Here is an 18,282-nt window from a genome sequence, read left to right as displayed (position 1 = left end):
ATGTTGTTGTTATTAAAAATTAATAAATAAAAATAGGATATTATAATAATTATTATTTAAAATATATCTCTATATATAAATAATGTATATTAAAAATAAATATTAAAAGATTGTAATACTCGTTTGATGTTCCGATTGATGTTAAGCAAGTTAAATTCAAACTTATGTAATTTTAAAATAAACGGTGATATGAAAATGAGTTCTATAAATTTTAGGCTTATTAAAAATATAGGAACTATTTGTTAAGTTTTACCCCTTTTTATATTTTACCCTGAATTGAGAGGGACAGTTGATGTAATTTTTATTTAATAAATTAATGATCAGATTTTATACCATAATGACTAAAATAAATAAATATAGTTAAATTAAAAATATGAGATTTCTGAAAGACTTTTTATCCACCACTAACTATCAACGGGATACGAACTAGTAGTTCGGGAAAACTTTCGGAACATAATTCTAATTCATTCGGCTGCTTCACTATTAATCACTATACAAGATTGAATCATGATTGAGTACGTTTATTATTATATATTATTAATATTATTATTATATATATATTTCTATTCTAAAATGATAACCGTGAATTAAAAATTGAGGTTACTAGTGGATGATTTACTGTGTGATTTTGACCTAAAGTGTACTATTTTTGTTTCTCTTGCTTCACAAATAATAAGCTGACCATGTATATATATACATAATACATATACATATATATATATATATATATATATATATATATATATATATATAACTATTATTACATGTATTATTAACCACCTCAATCCATTTCTAGTTTCATGGCTAAATACTTCCTTCACATTTCTATTTTCGATGATCACCATCGGCCTCCAAACACCCGACGCCACTGCTACACGATCACTTCGACTCAAACCCGAACACAAACACGATCATAAAACAACCACCCTCCCAATACCACCACAAACCGGCTACCACTCTCTCTCTCTCTTGTTATATTTAGTGTCTGTTCGAAAACTCCCTAAACAAGAAACAAACGTGCATCAAACATTAATGCTGCTGCCATTTTTCTGTATTACAATACAATCACTGCTATGCGTAATTGCGTATGATTATGACCAAATGGTTAATGATTACAATATTTAAAGATGAAATGATATTATGGTAAGTGATGTATGGGACTGTGATGACAAGGGTGATAGTGTCATGAAAAAGGTGATGATGCGTATGATCGTGAGATGGTGAATTTGTACGTAATACATGTTAATAAAGATGAGTATTATGATGAGGATTATGTTTAAGGTGATTGTATGATGATGAATTAGTTTAGTCATAAACGAAGTGTTATGATAATCACGAGTATGATGATAGTCACGATAATAAGATAATGATATTGACGATGATGAAGTTCATGAAATCGGTTTAGAAAGAAGAAGGGAATAGATTGATGGGATAGTTAGATTTAAGATAGGATATAAAACAAGAAAACCAAAGTAGATCAGATGGTTAGGCACATTTAGTTTAACCGAGAGATTGCGGGTTCAAAACCAGGCCATGACATATTTTTTTTTTTTTTTTTGTATTTTATCAACAATAAAAGCTGTCACTTGGGCCGTGACCTTGCTGGGCCGAGTATTACGTAGTTGGGCCAAGAGGAAAGCTGGGTCAGATGATGACAACGGGTTAAAGTAATATAGGGCCAAGGTTAAATCAGAAAAACAAATGATGGATCAACGGTTAGGAGTGTTATCGGGTTAGTGGGACGTCGCGGGTTCAAACCCGGATTTGGGCATTTTTTTTTAGGACTACTTCTTTGAGGTAGTTTACTTATTACTCATTTTTATTATTATTATTATTATTATTATTATTATTATTATTATTATTATTATTATTATTATTATTATTATTATTATTATTATTATTATTATTATTATTATTATTATCATCATCATTTTAATATAAGTAGTATTATTGTTGAAACTAATTTTTCTATCAAAATTATCATTTTTATTATTAGAATTATCATTATTTTTATTATTAGAATTATCATTATTTTTTTATCATTATTATTTTTATTAACATTTTTATTATTATTTCTAACACTAATATTATTATTTTTGTTAGTATTATTAATATATCAAATAAAGATTTTCTATATAAAAATATATTATTTACACAAAACATAACTATATTAATATGTTTATAATAAATATTAATTATCTATTTAATATATATATAAAAATAAATATAGTTAATTTAGTTATTAATGAAACGTATAAATTACTAAAATAACAATTAATAATATATGATATAGGTTCGTGAATCCGAGGTCAACCCTGGATTGTCCAGTATCGTCGTATGAATATTTTTACTACAAAATATCGTATTGTGAGTTTCATTTGCTCCCTTTTTACTCATTACATTTTTGGACTGAGAATACGTGCAAATGCTTTATTAACTGTTTTACAATATTTATATGCGTGAGTTTCATTACTCCCTTTTTAAATGCTTTTGCTATATATATTTTTGGGACTGAGAATACATGCGCTGTTTTTTTAAAACTGTTTTATTAAATGCTTTTGAGATATATTTTTGAACTGAGAATACATGAATTGCTTTTATAAATATTTGACGAATAGACACAAGTATTCAAAACTGCATTCTAAGATTGAATTATTTGGATTCAGAGGTTCGATTTCTATAAGATTGTATTATCGACCATCGGGAGATGATTTTGTCATTGCACTACGCATTAGCTACTGAAATGGTGTAATTTAGTAATTAGTAACGGTGAGATGATTTTGTCATTGCACGCACGCATTAGCTCCCGTTTTAGCTACCATCTGCGAAATGATTTTGCATTGCATGCACGCATTAGCTCCTGATGTATTGTATTGTATTGTATTGTATTCGACTTTGTAATTAGTAACGGAGAGATGATTTTGTCATTGTACGCACGCATTAGCTCCCGTTTTAGCTATCCTCTGAGAGATGATTTTGCATTGACGCACGCATTAGCTCCCGTTGTAAAAATTATATTGTATTAACTTCCACGATGAGATGATTTTGCATTGCACGAACGCATTAGCTACCGTTGGTAAGTTGTTTAAAAGGGTCCGGTGTTCTTCATATGAATGATTTTATAGCAGGAGTAGACCTGCACAGATTGTTTTCTAAATACGAGTATCTTGTGGTCTATTATATTATTGGAAATAATTGTTTATGATAAACTAATGAACACGCCAACCTTTTGGTTGACACTTTAAAGCATGTTTATTCTCAGCTATTAAAGAAATCTTCCGCTGTGCATTAGCTCATTTTAAGGATATTACTTGGGGTCATTCATGGCATATTTCAATAGACGTTGCATTCGAGTCATTGAGTTCATCAAGATTATCATTAAGTCAATTATAGTTGGATGTATTATGAAATGGTATGCATGCCATCAACTTTCAATGTAAAGAAAGTTTGTCTTTGAAAAAAATGAATGCAATGTTTGTAAAATGTATCATATAGAGGTCAAATACCTCGCGATGTAATCAACTATTGTGAATCGTTTGTAATGTATATGAACGGGTCCTTTCAGATGAAAAATCTAAATATTTTCATGGGATTTTAAAATTTAAACGTCGATCACAATCAGTTAAAGGAATTCTCTTAAATGGCTCCTGGGTTTTCGGAACTGACTCTAGTTAACAACGCGTTTCTTGATTTTTTTAAAGCTAAGTTCCAAACTGTAATTGAACCTGTTTTTTCAGCAAATTTCTAATTCTTCAACTATCACTGATTTGGACCGAGAAATGTTAGAAGGAGTTTTCACGATGGATGAGGTTAAATCATCTGTTTGGAATTGTGGTGATGATAAGGCCCCAGGCCCAGATGGCTATCCATTCTTCTTCTTCAAGCACTATTGGGATTTAGTTAAAGAAGACATTTTTCGAATGGTTTCATCTTTTTTGAGTACGGGTGTTATGTCGTTGGGTTCCAACTCATCCTTTATCACTCTTGTACCGAAGGTGGAAAATTCAGTTAATATTAAAGACTTCAGGCCCATTTCCCTCATTAGCTCTTCGTATAAAATTATAGCCAAGGTCTTGGGCAATCAGCTTGCTATTGTTATTGATAAGGTGGTAAGCTGTGATCAATCCGCTTTCATCAAGGGACGTCAAATTTTAGATGGCCCGCTTATGCTTAGTGAGATTATTGACTGGTTTAAAAAGAAGAAGAAACGCCTTGCCATTCTTAAAGTTGATTTCGAAAAGGCATTTGACTCGATTAATTGGCGGTATCTTGATTTCATACTTTTAAATCTAGGTTTCTGGCTCAAATGGAGAACTTGGATTCGATCTTGCCTTTCTTTAGCAAGGGCATCGATTTTAGTAAATGGTAGTCCGACTTCTGAATTTTCTCTACATTGTGGTCTTCAATAAGGCGACCCTTTATCACCTTTCCTTTTCATCATTATAATGGAGGGTCTTCATAACGCCTTTCGTGATGATGGTTCCTCTAATCTATTGCGGGGTGCAAATATTGGTAATCTTAATGTCTCTCACTTTATGTTTGCCGATGACGTAGTAATTACTACTTAATGGAATCATCTCGATGTCCAAAACATTGTTGTGATTCTCAATAATTTCTTTCGTGCTTCCGGTTTAAAAATAAATCTGTCTAAATCAAGATTGATTGGGTTCGAGGTAAGCATAGACCAAGTTGAGGCAACTGCCACTCTTATTAGTTGTCTAACTAGTACACTCCCATTTAAATACTTGGGCTTCGAGTTGGGATGTAATATGCGACTATCAAAGAACTGGAACACAATCATAGACAAGTTCAAAACACGTCTCTCTAATTGGAACGCCTCACTTCTATCAATAGGTGGCCAAACTACCTTGATCAAATCGGTTCTCGGTAGTATTGGTGTCTATCCTTTCTCTTTGTTCCTGGCACCTTCTAAAGTAATTTGAGCCATAGAAAGCCTCCGTGCTCAATTTTTTTAGGGTGGAAATATGGGGATAATAAAGATCGCCTGGGTCAAATGGGACCTCATTCTTGCTTCTCATGAAAAGGGTGGTCTCGGGATTGGAAGCCTTAATTCTTTCAATTTATCGCTTCTCTTGAAATGGCGTTGGCGTCTTGTTAATAATCCAAATGCCTTGTGGGTTCGTGTGATCAAAGAAATTCACGGTCCTGAATCAGGATTTGCGGGTCCTGGATGTTACACTAAAGGCCTTTGGTATGATATTGTTTCGTTTATCACGATGCGACAGTCACAAAATGTTATTGATCTTAACACCCTGACTCGAGTTATCGGTAATGGAATGTCAACACGATTTTGGCAAGATGTTTGGATTGGAAATGAATCTCTTGCCACTCGATTTAATTGTCTCTACCGGTTGGATACTAGGCCAAACCGTACGATATCGGACAGGTTTAATAGCTCTTCTTTTTCTTGGGAGTGGCTTCGTAATCCTCCGCTTTCTTGCAATCTTCATCAGCTAGTCTCTGATCTTGCATCGGTTCATCTGAGAAGTGCTGATGATTCGTGGCAGTGGAATCTAGAACCTGATGGTGTGTAACAACCCGGCTTTTTCCGTTTACTATAGTTACTTGTCCGTTAAATGTTTAACGGTGATTACTTAGAAATTTATGTGTTTGATTGATATAAATGCATACTTGAACCTAGTGGATTACTTGAGTTAATATGGCTATATTAATTTATGAACTTATTTCGGAAGGTGAAATAACTAGAAAACGTTACGATTAAGTTAATCGCCTAGAAAGCTTTTTAGTTTACGAAACTCAGAAAAACGACGAAATAATTATTTTCAATAATTATTAACTTTAAGAAAAACCAATTTAATTTATTATTTATATAATGAATTAAATCCGGTGATTTTGTTTCAACGACTAGTTAACGTTTCGGAGACCCGGTACGGTTAACGGCATCCGAAACGGACCACGCGCATATGAGTAAATTAGCAAAACGAGCCCAGGACACCCCTAGGTGGGCCATTTGGCCGAACCCTCCCCCACATACCCCTTATGAACTAAACTTTGGGCTTATGTTTAATTAGGGATTAAATTAGGCCCTAACCAAGACTATAAATGGAAATCCTAAACTAGAAACTCTAATAATTCCCCTAAAGCTAGTCGACACTCTCCTCTCCCTCCCCTCTCTTAGCCGTCGGCCTTCACACACACACACACACACACACATATTCAAAACTCAAAATTGGAAGGAAAGCTTGTACACGAACGTTGTTGCTTTGATCGTTCTCTACGCGATTGTGTGATCAATTTGTGTTCTTGAGGTATAATTGCTAACCCTAGTTTTCTTAAATCTGATTTTTTTTCAATTACATGGTGTAAGCAAGTCTAGTGCTCAATTAATGGTGTCATGTGTTGTTATTTATCGTTTAGTTGCGTAATTAACGTTGTATGTACGAAAAACAAATTTTTTTTCTTGTTGATCTGATTTAATTGACATGAGATCTGAACTTTTAATATGTTTATTTAGAAATATATCGAAAATTTATTAATTTTAGACTCCGATATTGCGTGATTTCGTTATCGTATGCTAAAGATATGCTTAATCGAAGTTTTCGTTAGGGTTTGCATGATATACGAATTTTCTGAGTTGCATGCTTTATGTTTTAGCTTATATAAAGTGTACTACTGTATTCCTTGTGAAAATTTATGCAATTTAGACTTAATATTTGCATCAAAAGGTTATGTAATGCTCCCGTTATGTCAAAACGAAGATTTGGTTTTTAAAGTGAGCTGAATCATTTTTCAAAGTTACATAAAAATTGCTAGAGTGAACTAGGGATTGAATTAGACTTTCATCTTTTGGAATATGTTAGTTTAAGTGTTCCTATACATTTTTCATTTGTATGTGAACTTGTGAAAACGTAATTTTCCATGAGAGATATGCTCATCTTTGTGATGTGTCCAGTTGATGATTAAAAACTGATGAGTCTGTAAAGATTTGAGAAACTGTTCAAATTGGCTAAAAAAATGTTTCTGATTATTTTATCACTAAAATTTTGAGATGTTTTTAGATGATTCCAATTGTCCGTTCATCCAAATCTATTTTCTATATTTTATGAAAAATGTTTAAAAACTGATGAGCGGGCAGATATTCTGTAACGAACTATGAATTGACCCTTTCTGATATTGGACTTTTATTTATCGTATGAGGCTTTGGCCGGACTTTTTGGAATCAATTTTAAGTGTAGTTATGATCTTGAGTTGTTTATGAATTAATGATTTATGTGCTATAAGCTATAGTTGGATATTTCTACGACGTACGAATTTCTAAGGCATGCTTTAAGGTTCAAAAGTGCATTATGCTTAATGATGACTTGTAAAGTGATACTTGACCTAGATTTTACTTATTGATCATGTTTGTATGACCTACTGAGATGTTTGACTTTAGTTGACCACTTTGACCGAGTTGACTTTAGGGTTGACTTTGGTTGACTTCTGTTGACTTGCTTGGATTAGTTGACTTTTACTTATTCGTTGAGTCAGTCTGAGCACTAGGACTTTGCGTACACAATGGGTTGACATGATTTGACCTTTAAGTGTATACTTAAGATGATTTACTTATTTAGGTTACGTTGTTCAGTCGAGATTGTTCGACAATCGTACGTTTTGCTAAGAAATTACAAGTGCTTTTACTAAGGTGAGTCTACAGTCCCTTTTTCTTTAACATTTTTGGGATGAGATACATGCTGCTTTTGAAACTATTTCTTAAACTATTTTTACAACTATTTTACTCACTAGGCACGAGTAACTTACCAAGAATATACATATGAGTTCAGATCAAAAATCCCTTAGCTTGATTATATTAGTTACTTTGTAAGCTCGACTTATAGGGACGGTACCGTTAGGTTTGACAAACCTCGCCTAAAACATAGCAGGTGTCTATTTTATTGTTACTCGTACACTCGATCGGTGTAGCACAATGTATAGGGTAAACTAAAGACGTGGGCTCGGCTCACGCAAAGGTTAAAGCTTTATAATCAAGTGCTCATGATAAGTGTATATTATTACGAAGCTCTTCAGAAATCTCGTGGCCTAACTTATGATGAATGTTACCTAAATATGATGTTTACGAACTTGAAACTGGACATGGTAATGTCTACAAACATATGAAACAAAAAGAACTTTTTTGTAGCGACCCGACAAAATCGTCATTGACGGCGCCGTCTACTTAGGTCCCGTTACGCGGTCATAAGTCTTTAAACAACGTTTGACCAAAAGTATGTCGCATTCATTTCATAAGTAAAGATGTTTCAAGTGTTACAAGTAGTTCAAAGGCTAGTTACGTTACAATGTTTTAAGTACGAATGAAACCTATGCGACACAAATTTAAGTAAAGTTAAAAGACGCTCTGTATGCATGTATACTTGACATCCAAGCAAGTATCAAAAAGTACTATGCGGAAGCATGTATCATTTAGCGTTCAAGGACCTGAGAAAACATATAGAAAACTGGCAACGAAAAACGTTGGTGAAATCATAGGTGTAGTAGTAAACGTTGCTTTTGAACCACAAGATTTTGTATTGCCATAACGTTGATTATCAAAATCGTTTTCATTCCAAAGTTGTTATACGTTTGTGGAGCACCCAATTATCAAGACTTAACTGTTCACGAATCCCGTTATCATAGTGTTAGAACCTACACTATATACTCGAAAATATATTTCATCCGCTAACGGTAGCGAACCGTCCGAATGAGGGCTTGTCAAGCCCATGTGATCACACAACAAAAGTTCACGTTTACACCATGCAAGTGTAACTAATGATAATTGAATTGAGGCCTTTTTGTTCTAACTCCACGTGGAATGTTTGTTTCCGTACTTGTGTTCAAAGCATAAAAGTATTATACATATATGTTTTCTCATCCCACAGTTTAAAGAGTAAAAGTTGTTGAAAAGGTGGGACTATGATCTCACCTTGGTTGCACGTATAGTATAATGTACTTCACAAAGTAACGTGTGCAAGAACGAATGCTAGTCTTGACCTAAACAAAAAGGTTCATATTAATATCGGTAAACACCGTCGGTCAAAGTGTTCAATTAGTCCTATGGCTCGTTACGACTCGATAATATAGCATGTGAGTCACGTTGTCAAGTTTCATGCAAGATACAAGTATGAAAGCACGTTAAAATGATTGCATAAGTATTCGGTTAAGTTTGATCAAAAGTCAACTTTGGTCAGGTCAAAGTCAACGAAATAGTCAACACGTTTGGGTCGGGTCCCGAACTATTTTTCTAAGGTTTTTAATCATATATAAGCATGTTAGAACAAGTTACATGTGAATCCGAGGTGCGTAACATAGTTAGAATTAAATGGTAAACGACCAACGAAATCAGAACCTGACAGTTCATCTGGACTGCATCCAGATTGGTTGGACAGCATCCATATGTGAAGGCCTGGACGGCGTCCAAGAATCTGGATGGCGTCCAGATCAGTGCACATGTCTGATTGCTGATATTGCACAAATGCACGAACCAAAACCCAAACAAACCCATTTTATGATCCGCAAACAATCAAAACATGTATCTTATACCGTTAGAAAGGTAATTTGACGAGGAACGCAATTAAACACATTTCATCAATCAATCTACCACTTACAACAACCAAAACCACATTTAATGCTCATCATTAATTGCATCCAAGTTCATAACTCTCATTTCATGATTCGGTGATCCATTTTACATAAATGATATGCCGTTTCGAAGGTAATTAAACATACATTGCAACTAAACACTTGCAAGCAACATTGTCAAGCATTTAAGGCATCAAAATTCACATTGAAGACCACCAAACCCTAACCAAAAATCATAAACTCATAAATCATGTTATTAAAGTTTTCTTAATCAACCTACACATTAAAATAAAGCTAGTGATGCTAGTAACACAATTAATACTTGCACTTTAGCATATCAACAACATTTAATCATCCAAAACTCAAGATCAAACACACACTTTTCAAGTTCATGCTAGTTACACTAGAATAACGAGATCGAGCGTATAAATCACATAATCATGTTAGACTTGAGCCATAGACACTAATTAACACTTCTATAAGTTAAAAACATCAAGAACACAAAATCTAGTGTTTTTAGAAAGTTACCCAAATGCAATAAAGTTGGTATGGATTCGAAGAGGAAGATGCAAGGATTCCGAATATGTAATTTGTTTTAGTTTATGCTTGCTAGATCGAAAATAGATGATGAATCTTTGAGTTGGTTGTTTGAGAGTGAAGTTGAAAGTAAGAGAGAAAGTGAAAGATGAATGAACGGAGGAGGATGGAGTTGACTAGTTGACCTAGTCATCTCTTTGCCCTCTTGGCAAGTTTAGTCCCTCAAGTTTGATTCGAGTGCGTAAATTACCTAAACGAAATATTTTAAAACGCGTATTAACGGGAGATGTTATAATTATATAACGGACTTTAAAATAGTATAACGAAAAGTAAACGGAAAAAGACGGGATGTTACATTTTTGATGTCACTCACAGTTGAAACTTGACATCTTACAAATAGTTTATTACTTAGCATTTGCTATACGCAAACTTTTGAGATTAAACCTTAGCGGTTTATTCAGATAAATGATTTTCATAAATGATTTTCGACAAACGATTTATGAAAACTGTTTTATGAAACATACGAGAACTATTTACTCAAACCTGTAGATTCACTCAACTTTATGTTGATCCATTTTGCATGTTTTATCTCAGGTATTAGTTGCTTCCGCTGTAAAACATTGCTTATGTAGAAGTCAAGCCAAGCATTGAGACCAGAGTTAATACGCCGTTAGTGGATTCTGACGGGGTATTACATTTGGTATCAGAGCTTTGGCTATAGAGAACTAGGATACATTAGTGTGCTAACCGTAGGGTGCATTAGTGGGTCTAGTCTATAGCCGTGTACTTAGAATGACTGTTATACGCCATGCTTGCACTGTTTGCTCTACTATGCTAGCTGTAGGGCTACATATTTGACATCACATGCATATACGCATCTATACCCATAATGATATGGACTTAGACTAGATATATGATGTCACGAATCACATACGTACACACGACGTGACACTTAAGAGCATTTAGTTGACTACGCCATCTTGAACTTATGGAGTGATGTCGAATGGATATGTGAGATAGCGTAATGTAATGACCGGGATTACATTACGGTAACTCATATAGAAGTTCCGACTTTGCAAAATAAGGAATTGGGATCGAGTCAAGTAGGTTACTAGGATAAACACCGTTTAGAACACGAACTGTATAATCTCAAAATGAGTAGGAATTTACACTGTGCGCATTAATTGTTATTATAAGCTATAAGAAACGTATAATCACGCCACAACTCGTCACTATTCGACACTGTTTATCACCACCGATCATTACTTGGCACTACGAAGACACTACCTAGAACATACTCGTCACCTCATACCACTACTCCTTGCTACACATCGTTACTAACTACCACTCGACGCCGCCTCACACTGCTAGACAAGTCTGATCGCTACTTTCTCACTACTTGTCATTACTAATTACTACTTAATGCTACTCGTTGCTACTTAAGACTGTTGAGTAGTACTCATCACTACCAGCACCTCTACGATTTGCTACTAGCCAATATGCATCACGACTCATTTCTGATATATCTTTAGAGGATGAATTCCTTGTAACAACCTGCGCAATCCGTAGTAGATATTGTCTACTTGGCGTCCAACTTTCCTATCATTCAGCCACCCACGGCTTCACGATTTTGCTTTCCAATACTAGTCTACTAGAAGAGGTATTCACACATTCCCTCATAAAGGGTATTCCGTTCTTCTTCCCCACCGATGTGGAACAAGTCTGATAACTCACCCTGCTTTCAACATCAACTTCAATGAAGTTCATCAAGAATACGTTCTTACTCAACAAACATAATGCTTATGTCCTACTGATATCGGTGCCGATAGAAACTTTATCGTTAGAGAATTCTGTCACAATATTTGGAATCCAATACCAGCCTTAGACAACGTGAACCCTATGGAACTATCAAATGGGAATAAATTGCATCATGATTGATGTCATTTCAGCTTAAGGAGGTTCTACTTTAAGAAGTTTGATCGTACACTCCCATCGTAAACATCTCTCACCCGATCTCACCCCAAACTTTAATCGACGATTGCTCATAATCCTTTGAAATTAGAAGCTAAGGCCCGTACCGTTAAGCTCATAACAACTTTCCGGACTGAACGGTACTTTTTCCGACGATTGGCAAGCCATTACAATAGAAATCTACTTGAGTGATGTTTGGAGTTAAATTATTTTACATGGACTACCATATTTCTTTATTTGACCTTGTGGTTGGAATGGACTGGTTATCTAACGACACAACCGAGGCTATTGCGGCCAGAAGGCCATTCGAATTCCTTTTACCGAAGACGAATCAATGATGGTGTGCGGAGAGAAGATCAGTACATCGTTGCGTTACATTAATTTCTCGAAGGTTCAGAAGTACATGAGATAAGGATGTCTCACAATTCTAGCACATGTGAGCAAAGTTGAATCAGCAATTAAGAGACCCGAAGATGTCCCAACCGTTAGAAATTTTCCTTAAGGTCCTTCCGAGAGAATTACCATGTCTTCCACCGCATAGAGACGTAGAATTTCAGATTGACTTAATGCCAGGAGTGGCACCTGTAGCACATGCACCGAATAGGCTTGCACCTTCGGAAATGAAAGAGATGTCTAGTCAGTTATAAGAGCTTTTAGACAAGGGATTCATTCAAACGAGTTGTTCACCATAGAGAGCACCCGTGCTCTTTGTTAGGAAGAAGAATGGATCTATGAAACCTTGTATTAAGAATAGATACCCTCTACCGAGAATCAATGATCTGTTAGATCAGTTGCAAGGATCTGGATGTTACTCTAAGATGATCTGAGGTCAGGTTACCCTCATATGAGAGTAAAAGACACAGATATACTGAAGACAACGTTTTGAACACGCTACAGACATCATGAATGTACCGTAATGCCATTTGGATTGACGAACACACCGGCTGTGTTCATGGATTTCATGAACCGTGTGTGTAAATCATATCCGGACAAGTTTGTTATTGTGTTTATCGATGATATTTTGGTATACTCTAGGAATGGGAAGGAACATGAGCAACATCTTCGTTTGCTACTAGAGATGCTCAGGAAGGAGCATTGGTACACTAAATTTTTAAAGTATGATTTTTGGCTGCAAGAAGTTCAATTTTAGGGTCATATCGTAGGTGTTAATGGTATTCACGTCGATACTGCGAAGATAGAAATGGTTAAGAAATGGAAGACTCCTAAGTCACCAACGCAGATACAACAATTCTTAGGTCTCGCCGGTTATTATAGAAGATTCATGGAGGAATTTTCTACTATTGCCCGATCGTTAACAGCATTGACTCACAAGGGTAAGAAGTATGAATGGACAGAGTTGCATGAAGCTGTATTTCCATTGTTAAAAGGGAAGTTAACGACTGCACCAATTTTGTCTTTACCCGAAGGAACCGAGGATTTCGTAGTTTACTGTGACACTTCACGACAGGGTTTTGGTTGCGTGTTGATGCAACGTACGAAGGTGATTGCGTATGGATCACGACAATTGAAGATACATGAGTTGAATTACATGACTCACGATTTAGAACTTGGTGTTGTAGTTTTGCGTTGAAGATGTGGAGACACTATTTGTATGGTACTAAGTTTACTGTTTTCAAGGATCACAAGAGTTTGCAGCATATTTTCGATCAGAAACAGTTTAATATGAGACAGAGACGTTGGATCAAACTATTGAATGACTACGACTGCGACATTAGCTACCATCCTGGAAAGGCTAATGTAGTGGCAGATGCATTGAGTAGGAAGGAGAGAGTTAAGCCTATTCGAGTTAGAGCATTGAACTTGACTATTCGAAGGAACCTTACTTCTCAAATACGTGACGCACAGTTAGAGGCGTTGAAAGAAGAGAACGTTGCTACCGAATTGCTTCGAGGAATAGATAAGAAGTTCATTACTCGAGACGATGGAACCCGATAATTTATCGATAGAATTTGGGTAGCAAAGTTTGGCGGATTAAGGGAACTAGTGCTAGAAGAGGCACACAAGACAAGGTATTCTATTTACCCTAGATCCGATAAGATGTACCATGATCTTAAGGCACTGTATTTGGTGGCCTAATATGAAAGCTGATATCGCTACCTATGTTGGTAAGTGCTTGATTGGTGCTAAAGTTAAGGAAGAGCATCAGAAACCATCAGGATTGTTGACACAACCAGAGATTTCACAATGGAAGTGGGAGAATATTACAATGGATTTTATCACTAAGTTGCCTAAAATGGTAGGAGGTTATGATACGATTTAGGTTATCATTGATCATCTCACAAAATCAACTCATTTTCTACCAATTAAGGAAACGGATAAGATGGAGAAGTTGGCACGGATCTATATAAAGGAAGTAGTTTCTTGACATGGAGTGCCGATATCTATTATTTCCGATGGAGACAGCAGATTACGTCTAGATTCTAGAAAGCATTGCAAGAGGCAATGGGAACTTGTTTAGATATGAGTACAACATATCACCCGCCAACCGATGGACAGAGCGAGAGAACCATCCAGACATTGGAGGACATGTTAAGAGCGTGTGTTATTGACTTTGGAATCGGATGGGATAGACATATACCGTTAGTAGAGTTTTCTTATAACAATAGTTATCACGCAAGTATAAAGGCAGTGCCTTTCGAAGCACTGTATGGCAGAAAGTGCAGATCACCAGTATGTTGGACTGAGTTAAGAGACAGTCAGTTGACTGTATAACACCCCGCCAAATTTCCATCTGATGGCTTTAATCCAGGTCCCACAGTTAACATTTACGCCCTCTATATGAGACGTTTAAAGCAATCGCATTTAATTTTATTAAAAGTTGACTTTCAAAAACATAAGTCAATAATCCCAACATAGAAACACTGTTGTGATCGTAACCACAAGCCAACAGTATTTAAATAGTTATAAAAGTTTTAAATGCGAAAGTAAATAATGTTCATTAAATCAAATACTGACTCCACGGCCAGACATGCAGCAAACACAGTGGAAGCCTACCTCTTAAGGACCTAAGAATAAAAACACGCAAAAACAGGTCAACAATAATGTTGGTGAATCTATAGGTTTAAAGTAATGTAGCAGTTTCTGAAAAACAGTTATCGGAAAAATAGTTTAGTTTCCTTGACCACGAGATTTTAACGTTTGCATAATCTGAGCACCTGAATACTAGCAATGACGCGAGTATAGAAGCCACTATACCCGCCTTTACCTCCTAAAATGTAATACACTTGTTCAAGCGTATCGAATGTTCAAAATAAATGCACCACAGTTAAAGGACAAGTCAAAGTAACATGAAATTGATACACTACCAGTGGCTATAGTTCAAGGACAAGTCAAAGTAACATATATCAAAAATATAGCAAATTTTGTTTAGCCAATTTGTACAGTTTATTCATGCAAGTTGGATGTTCAGTTTTTCAGCTCAAATCAGAATCCACATAAAGTACGGCTCTATTGTGCCCAATGCATAAGGTTTCAGAGATTGACATAACTAACAATAAGTCAAATATAATGTTAAAATTCATATTCCAGAAGCTTACATGCTCATTCATTAACCACAATCCACATAGTATAAAACAGAGAGCAATTTACAGATTCGATTCTAGATTAGTTAGTCATATTCGCACGCTATTATCCGAAGATCTAGATATAATTAGCCTATGATATCTACATGAAAAGTGAAGTACTTTTTGTGTAGATTTAAAATATGCAAATATTTAATCATAGAAGTTAACATATTTTATCATAAAATATTATATTCATGCAAGTGCTGTATAAAACTACTTTTACACTAATTCAAGCATATCTCGGGTTATACATAAGCAAACGACATGATATCCTAGTCTAAATTGAGTGTTTTTAAATTATATTTCCAGTGTTATAATTTTAACATGCCAATTCGTTGTCTAACAATTCCATATTTCTGATCAATCACGAAAACATAACGTTAATTTCAATTAAGCATAACTTGATCATCCGGAAACGAAATCAAGCGAATCCAAAGCCTAAACTCAATAGTTTTTCGCAAGGAATATGAATATAATATAATAATTAACATTTGAAAAACTTAATTTTTCTGATCAATGCAAAAACAAATTCGTTTTAAAACTCTAGCGCATCAAACAAACAAAATAACGATAACGATTAACACGTACGCGTATAGACTTGAGAAATTGACAACATAACTATGAAAATTTATTGAAAATTAGATTTTTAAGATTAGGGTTCATGCAAATATACATTAGATCAACAAATCGTTTATACCAACGCGTAGCTATCGACGTGAATTGCAACTTTCGTGTTGAAGGTTTTATCAAAAATTGAAAATTGAGGGTTATGGTATGGTGATGGTGGTCGAGGAGCAGAAGAGGAAGGGAGAGGATCGAATGTACAATTTTTCTAGTGAGGGTTTTACCTAATTTTTGTTAATACTTCTATTTATACCAATCCTAGTTCTCCTAAATTGCACATAAGTCCTCCAAGTAATCAAAATTAAACATAAAAGGGTGGGGAGGGGGTGGTTCTGCCGAATATGGCCCATGTGGTACTCCCAGGCTCGTGTTTTGCAATTTCGTGTAATCGTGGCTCGTTTCAAGTGTCGTTTAGTCATACCGAAGGCCCGGAACGCTAAACCGATCGTTAAACGCAACCAAACGTTAATTTATTAAAAACCCAATAAATTAATTATTTTTAAAAAGTTAATAATTAATAAATTAATTATCAAAATAAACCCGAGCGTTTCGTTGCTCAAAAAACAGTTATCAAAATAGTATCGTTTTTATCGTATTTCATTATCTGAAATATTTATTTGAATTAATATCAATCCAAATTAATTATTATAACCCTCCAAAGGTCAAGTACGCATTTATTACACATAAACACATAAAAGTTAAATAATCACCGTTAAATAAACTAACGGAAGGTTAACGGAAGTAACGTAAAAAGCAGGGTTGTTACATTACCCACCTGTTATTAAAAATTTTGTCCCGAAATTTTAGTGATCGTCCTCTGAAGTAGTTTCCTCGAGAAACAGTTGCAGATACTTCTGCCCAATCTGGTCTTCACGCTCCCACGTGAACTCTGGCCTCTTTTCGCATTCCACCGAACTTTAACGATAGGAATTCTGCTTTGTTTCAGTTGTTTGACCTCACGGCCCAAAATTTCGACAGGTTCCTCAATAAAATGAAGTTTGTTTTCTATACGTAGTTCCTCTAAAGGAATAATCAAATTCTCCTCTGCTAGGCACTTCTTTAGATTGGATACATGAAAAACGTCGTGTATACCGCTGAGAGCTTGTGGCAGTCCCAATCTGTAAGCTACCGGTCCAACTCTTTCAGTTATCTCGAATGGTCCAACATATCTAGGACTCAGTTTACCTCATTTCCCAAATCGTACAACACCCTTCCAAGATGATACTTTAAGCATAACTTTGTCACCAACTTGGAATTCTATGTCCTTCCGTCTAACATCGACGTAACTCTTTTGGCGAATTCGAGCCATTCTCAATTGTTCTTGAATCTGTAGAACTTTCTCAGTTGTCTCCTGAATAATCTCGGGGCCTGTCAACTGACTATCTCCCAACTCGCTCCAACAAATGGGAGATCTACACTTCCTTCCATACAATGCCTCGAAAGGTGCAGCCTTAAAGCTCGCATGGTAGATGTTATTGTATGAGAACTCAGCTAGTGGTAAATACTTATCCCATCCGTTTACCAAAATCAATGACACATTCCCTCAACATGTCCTCAAAATTCTGAATAGTTCGCTCGCTCTGGCCTTCTGTCTGGGGGTGATATGTTGTACTCATATCTAAACGAGTCCCCATTGCTTTCTGTAATGACTGCCAAAATCTAGAAGTGAATCTGCTATCGCGATCGGATATAATGGATATAGGCACCCCATGCGTAGAGACGACTTCCTTAATGTAGATTTGAGCCAACTTCTCCATTTTTATCAGTTTCTCTTATCGGTAGAAAGTGTGCAGACTTAGTGAGACGATCCACAATAACCCATATAGTATCGTGACCTCCCGCTGTTCTCGATAGTTTCGTGATGAAGTCCATGGTAATACCTTCCCACTTCCACTGGGGAATCTCTGGTTGAGTTAGTAATCCTGATGGCTTCTGATGCTCAGCCTTGACTTTAGCGCAAGTCAAGCAC

General features: G+C 35.5%; 1 protein-coding gene across 1 annotated transcript; it reads left to right on the top strand.

Annotated features, from left to right (window-relative positions):
* The first annotated feature begins 4,985 nt into the window (after window positions 1–4,985).
* LOC139841793 (uncharacterized mitochondrial protein AtMg00310-like) lies at window positions 4,986–5,555 on the top strand. Its single transcript, XM_071831992.1, has one exon. It carries the CDS (start codon window positions 4,986–4,988, stop codon window positions 5,553–5,555), a length of 570 nt encoding a protein of 189 aa, XP_071688093.1.
* Window positions 5,556–18,282: the final 12,727 nt, after the last annotated feature.

This window comes from Rutidosis leptorrhynchoides, chromosome 4 (genome assembly GCF_046630445.1).
Source record: "Rutidosis leptorrhynchoides isolate AG116_Rl617_1_P2 chromosome 4, CSIRO_AGI_Rlap_v1, whole genome shotgun sequence".
NCBI classification, from domain to species: domain Eukaryota; kingdom Viridiplantae; phylum Streptophyta; class Magnoliopsida; order Asterales; family Asteraceae; genus Rutidosis; species Rutidosis leptorrhynchoides.
This window is presented reverse-complemented; position numbering and strand designations above follow the sequence as displayed.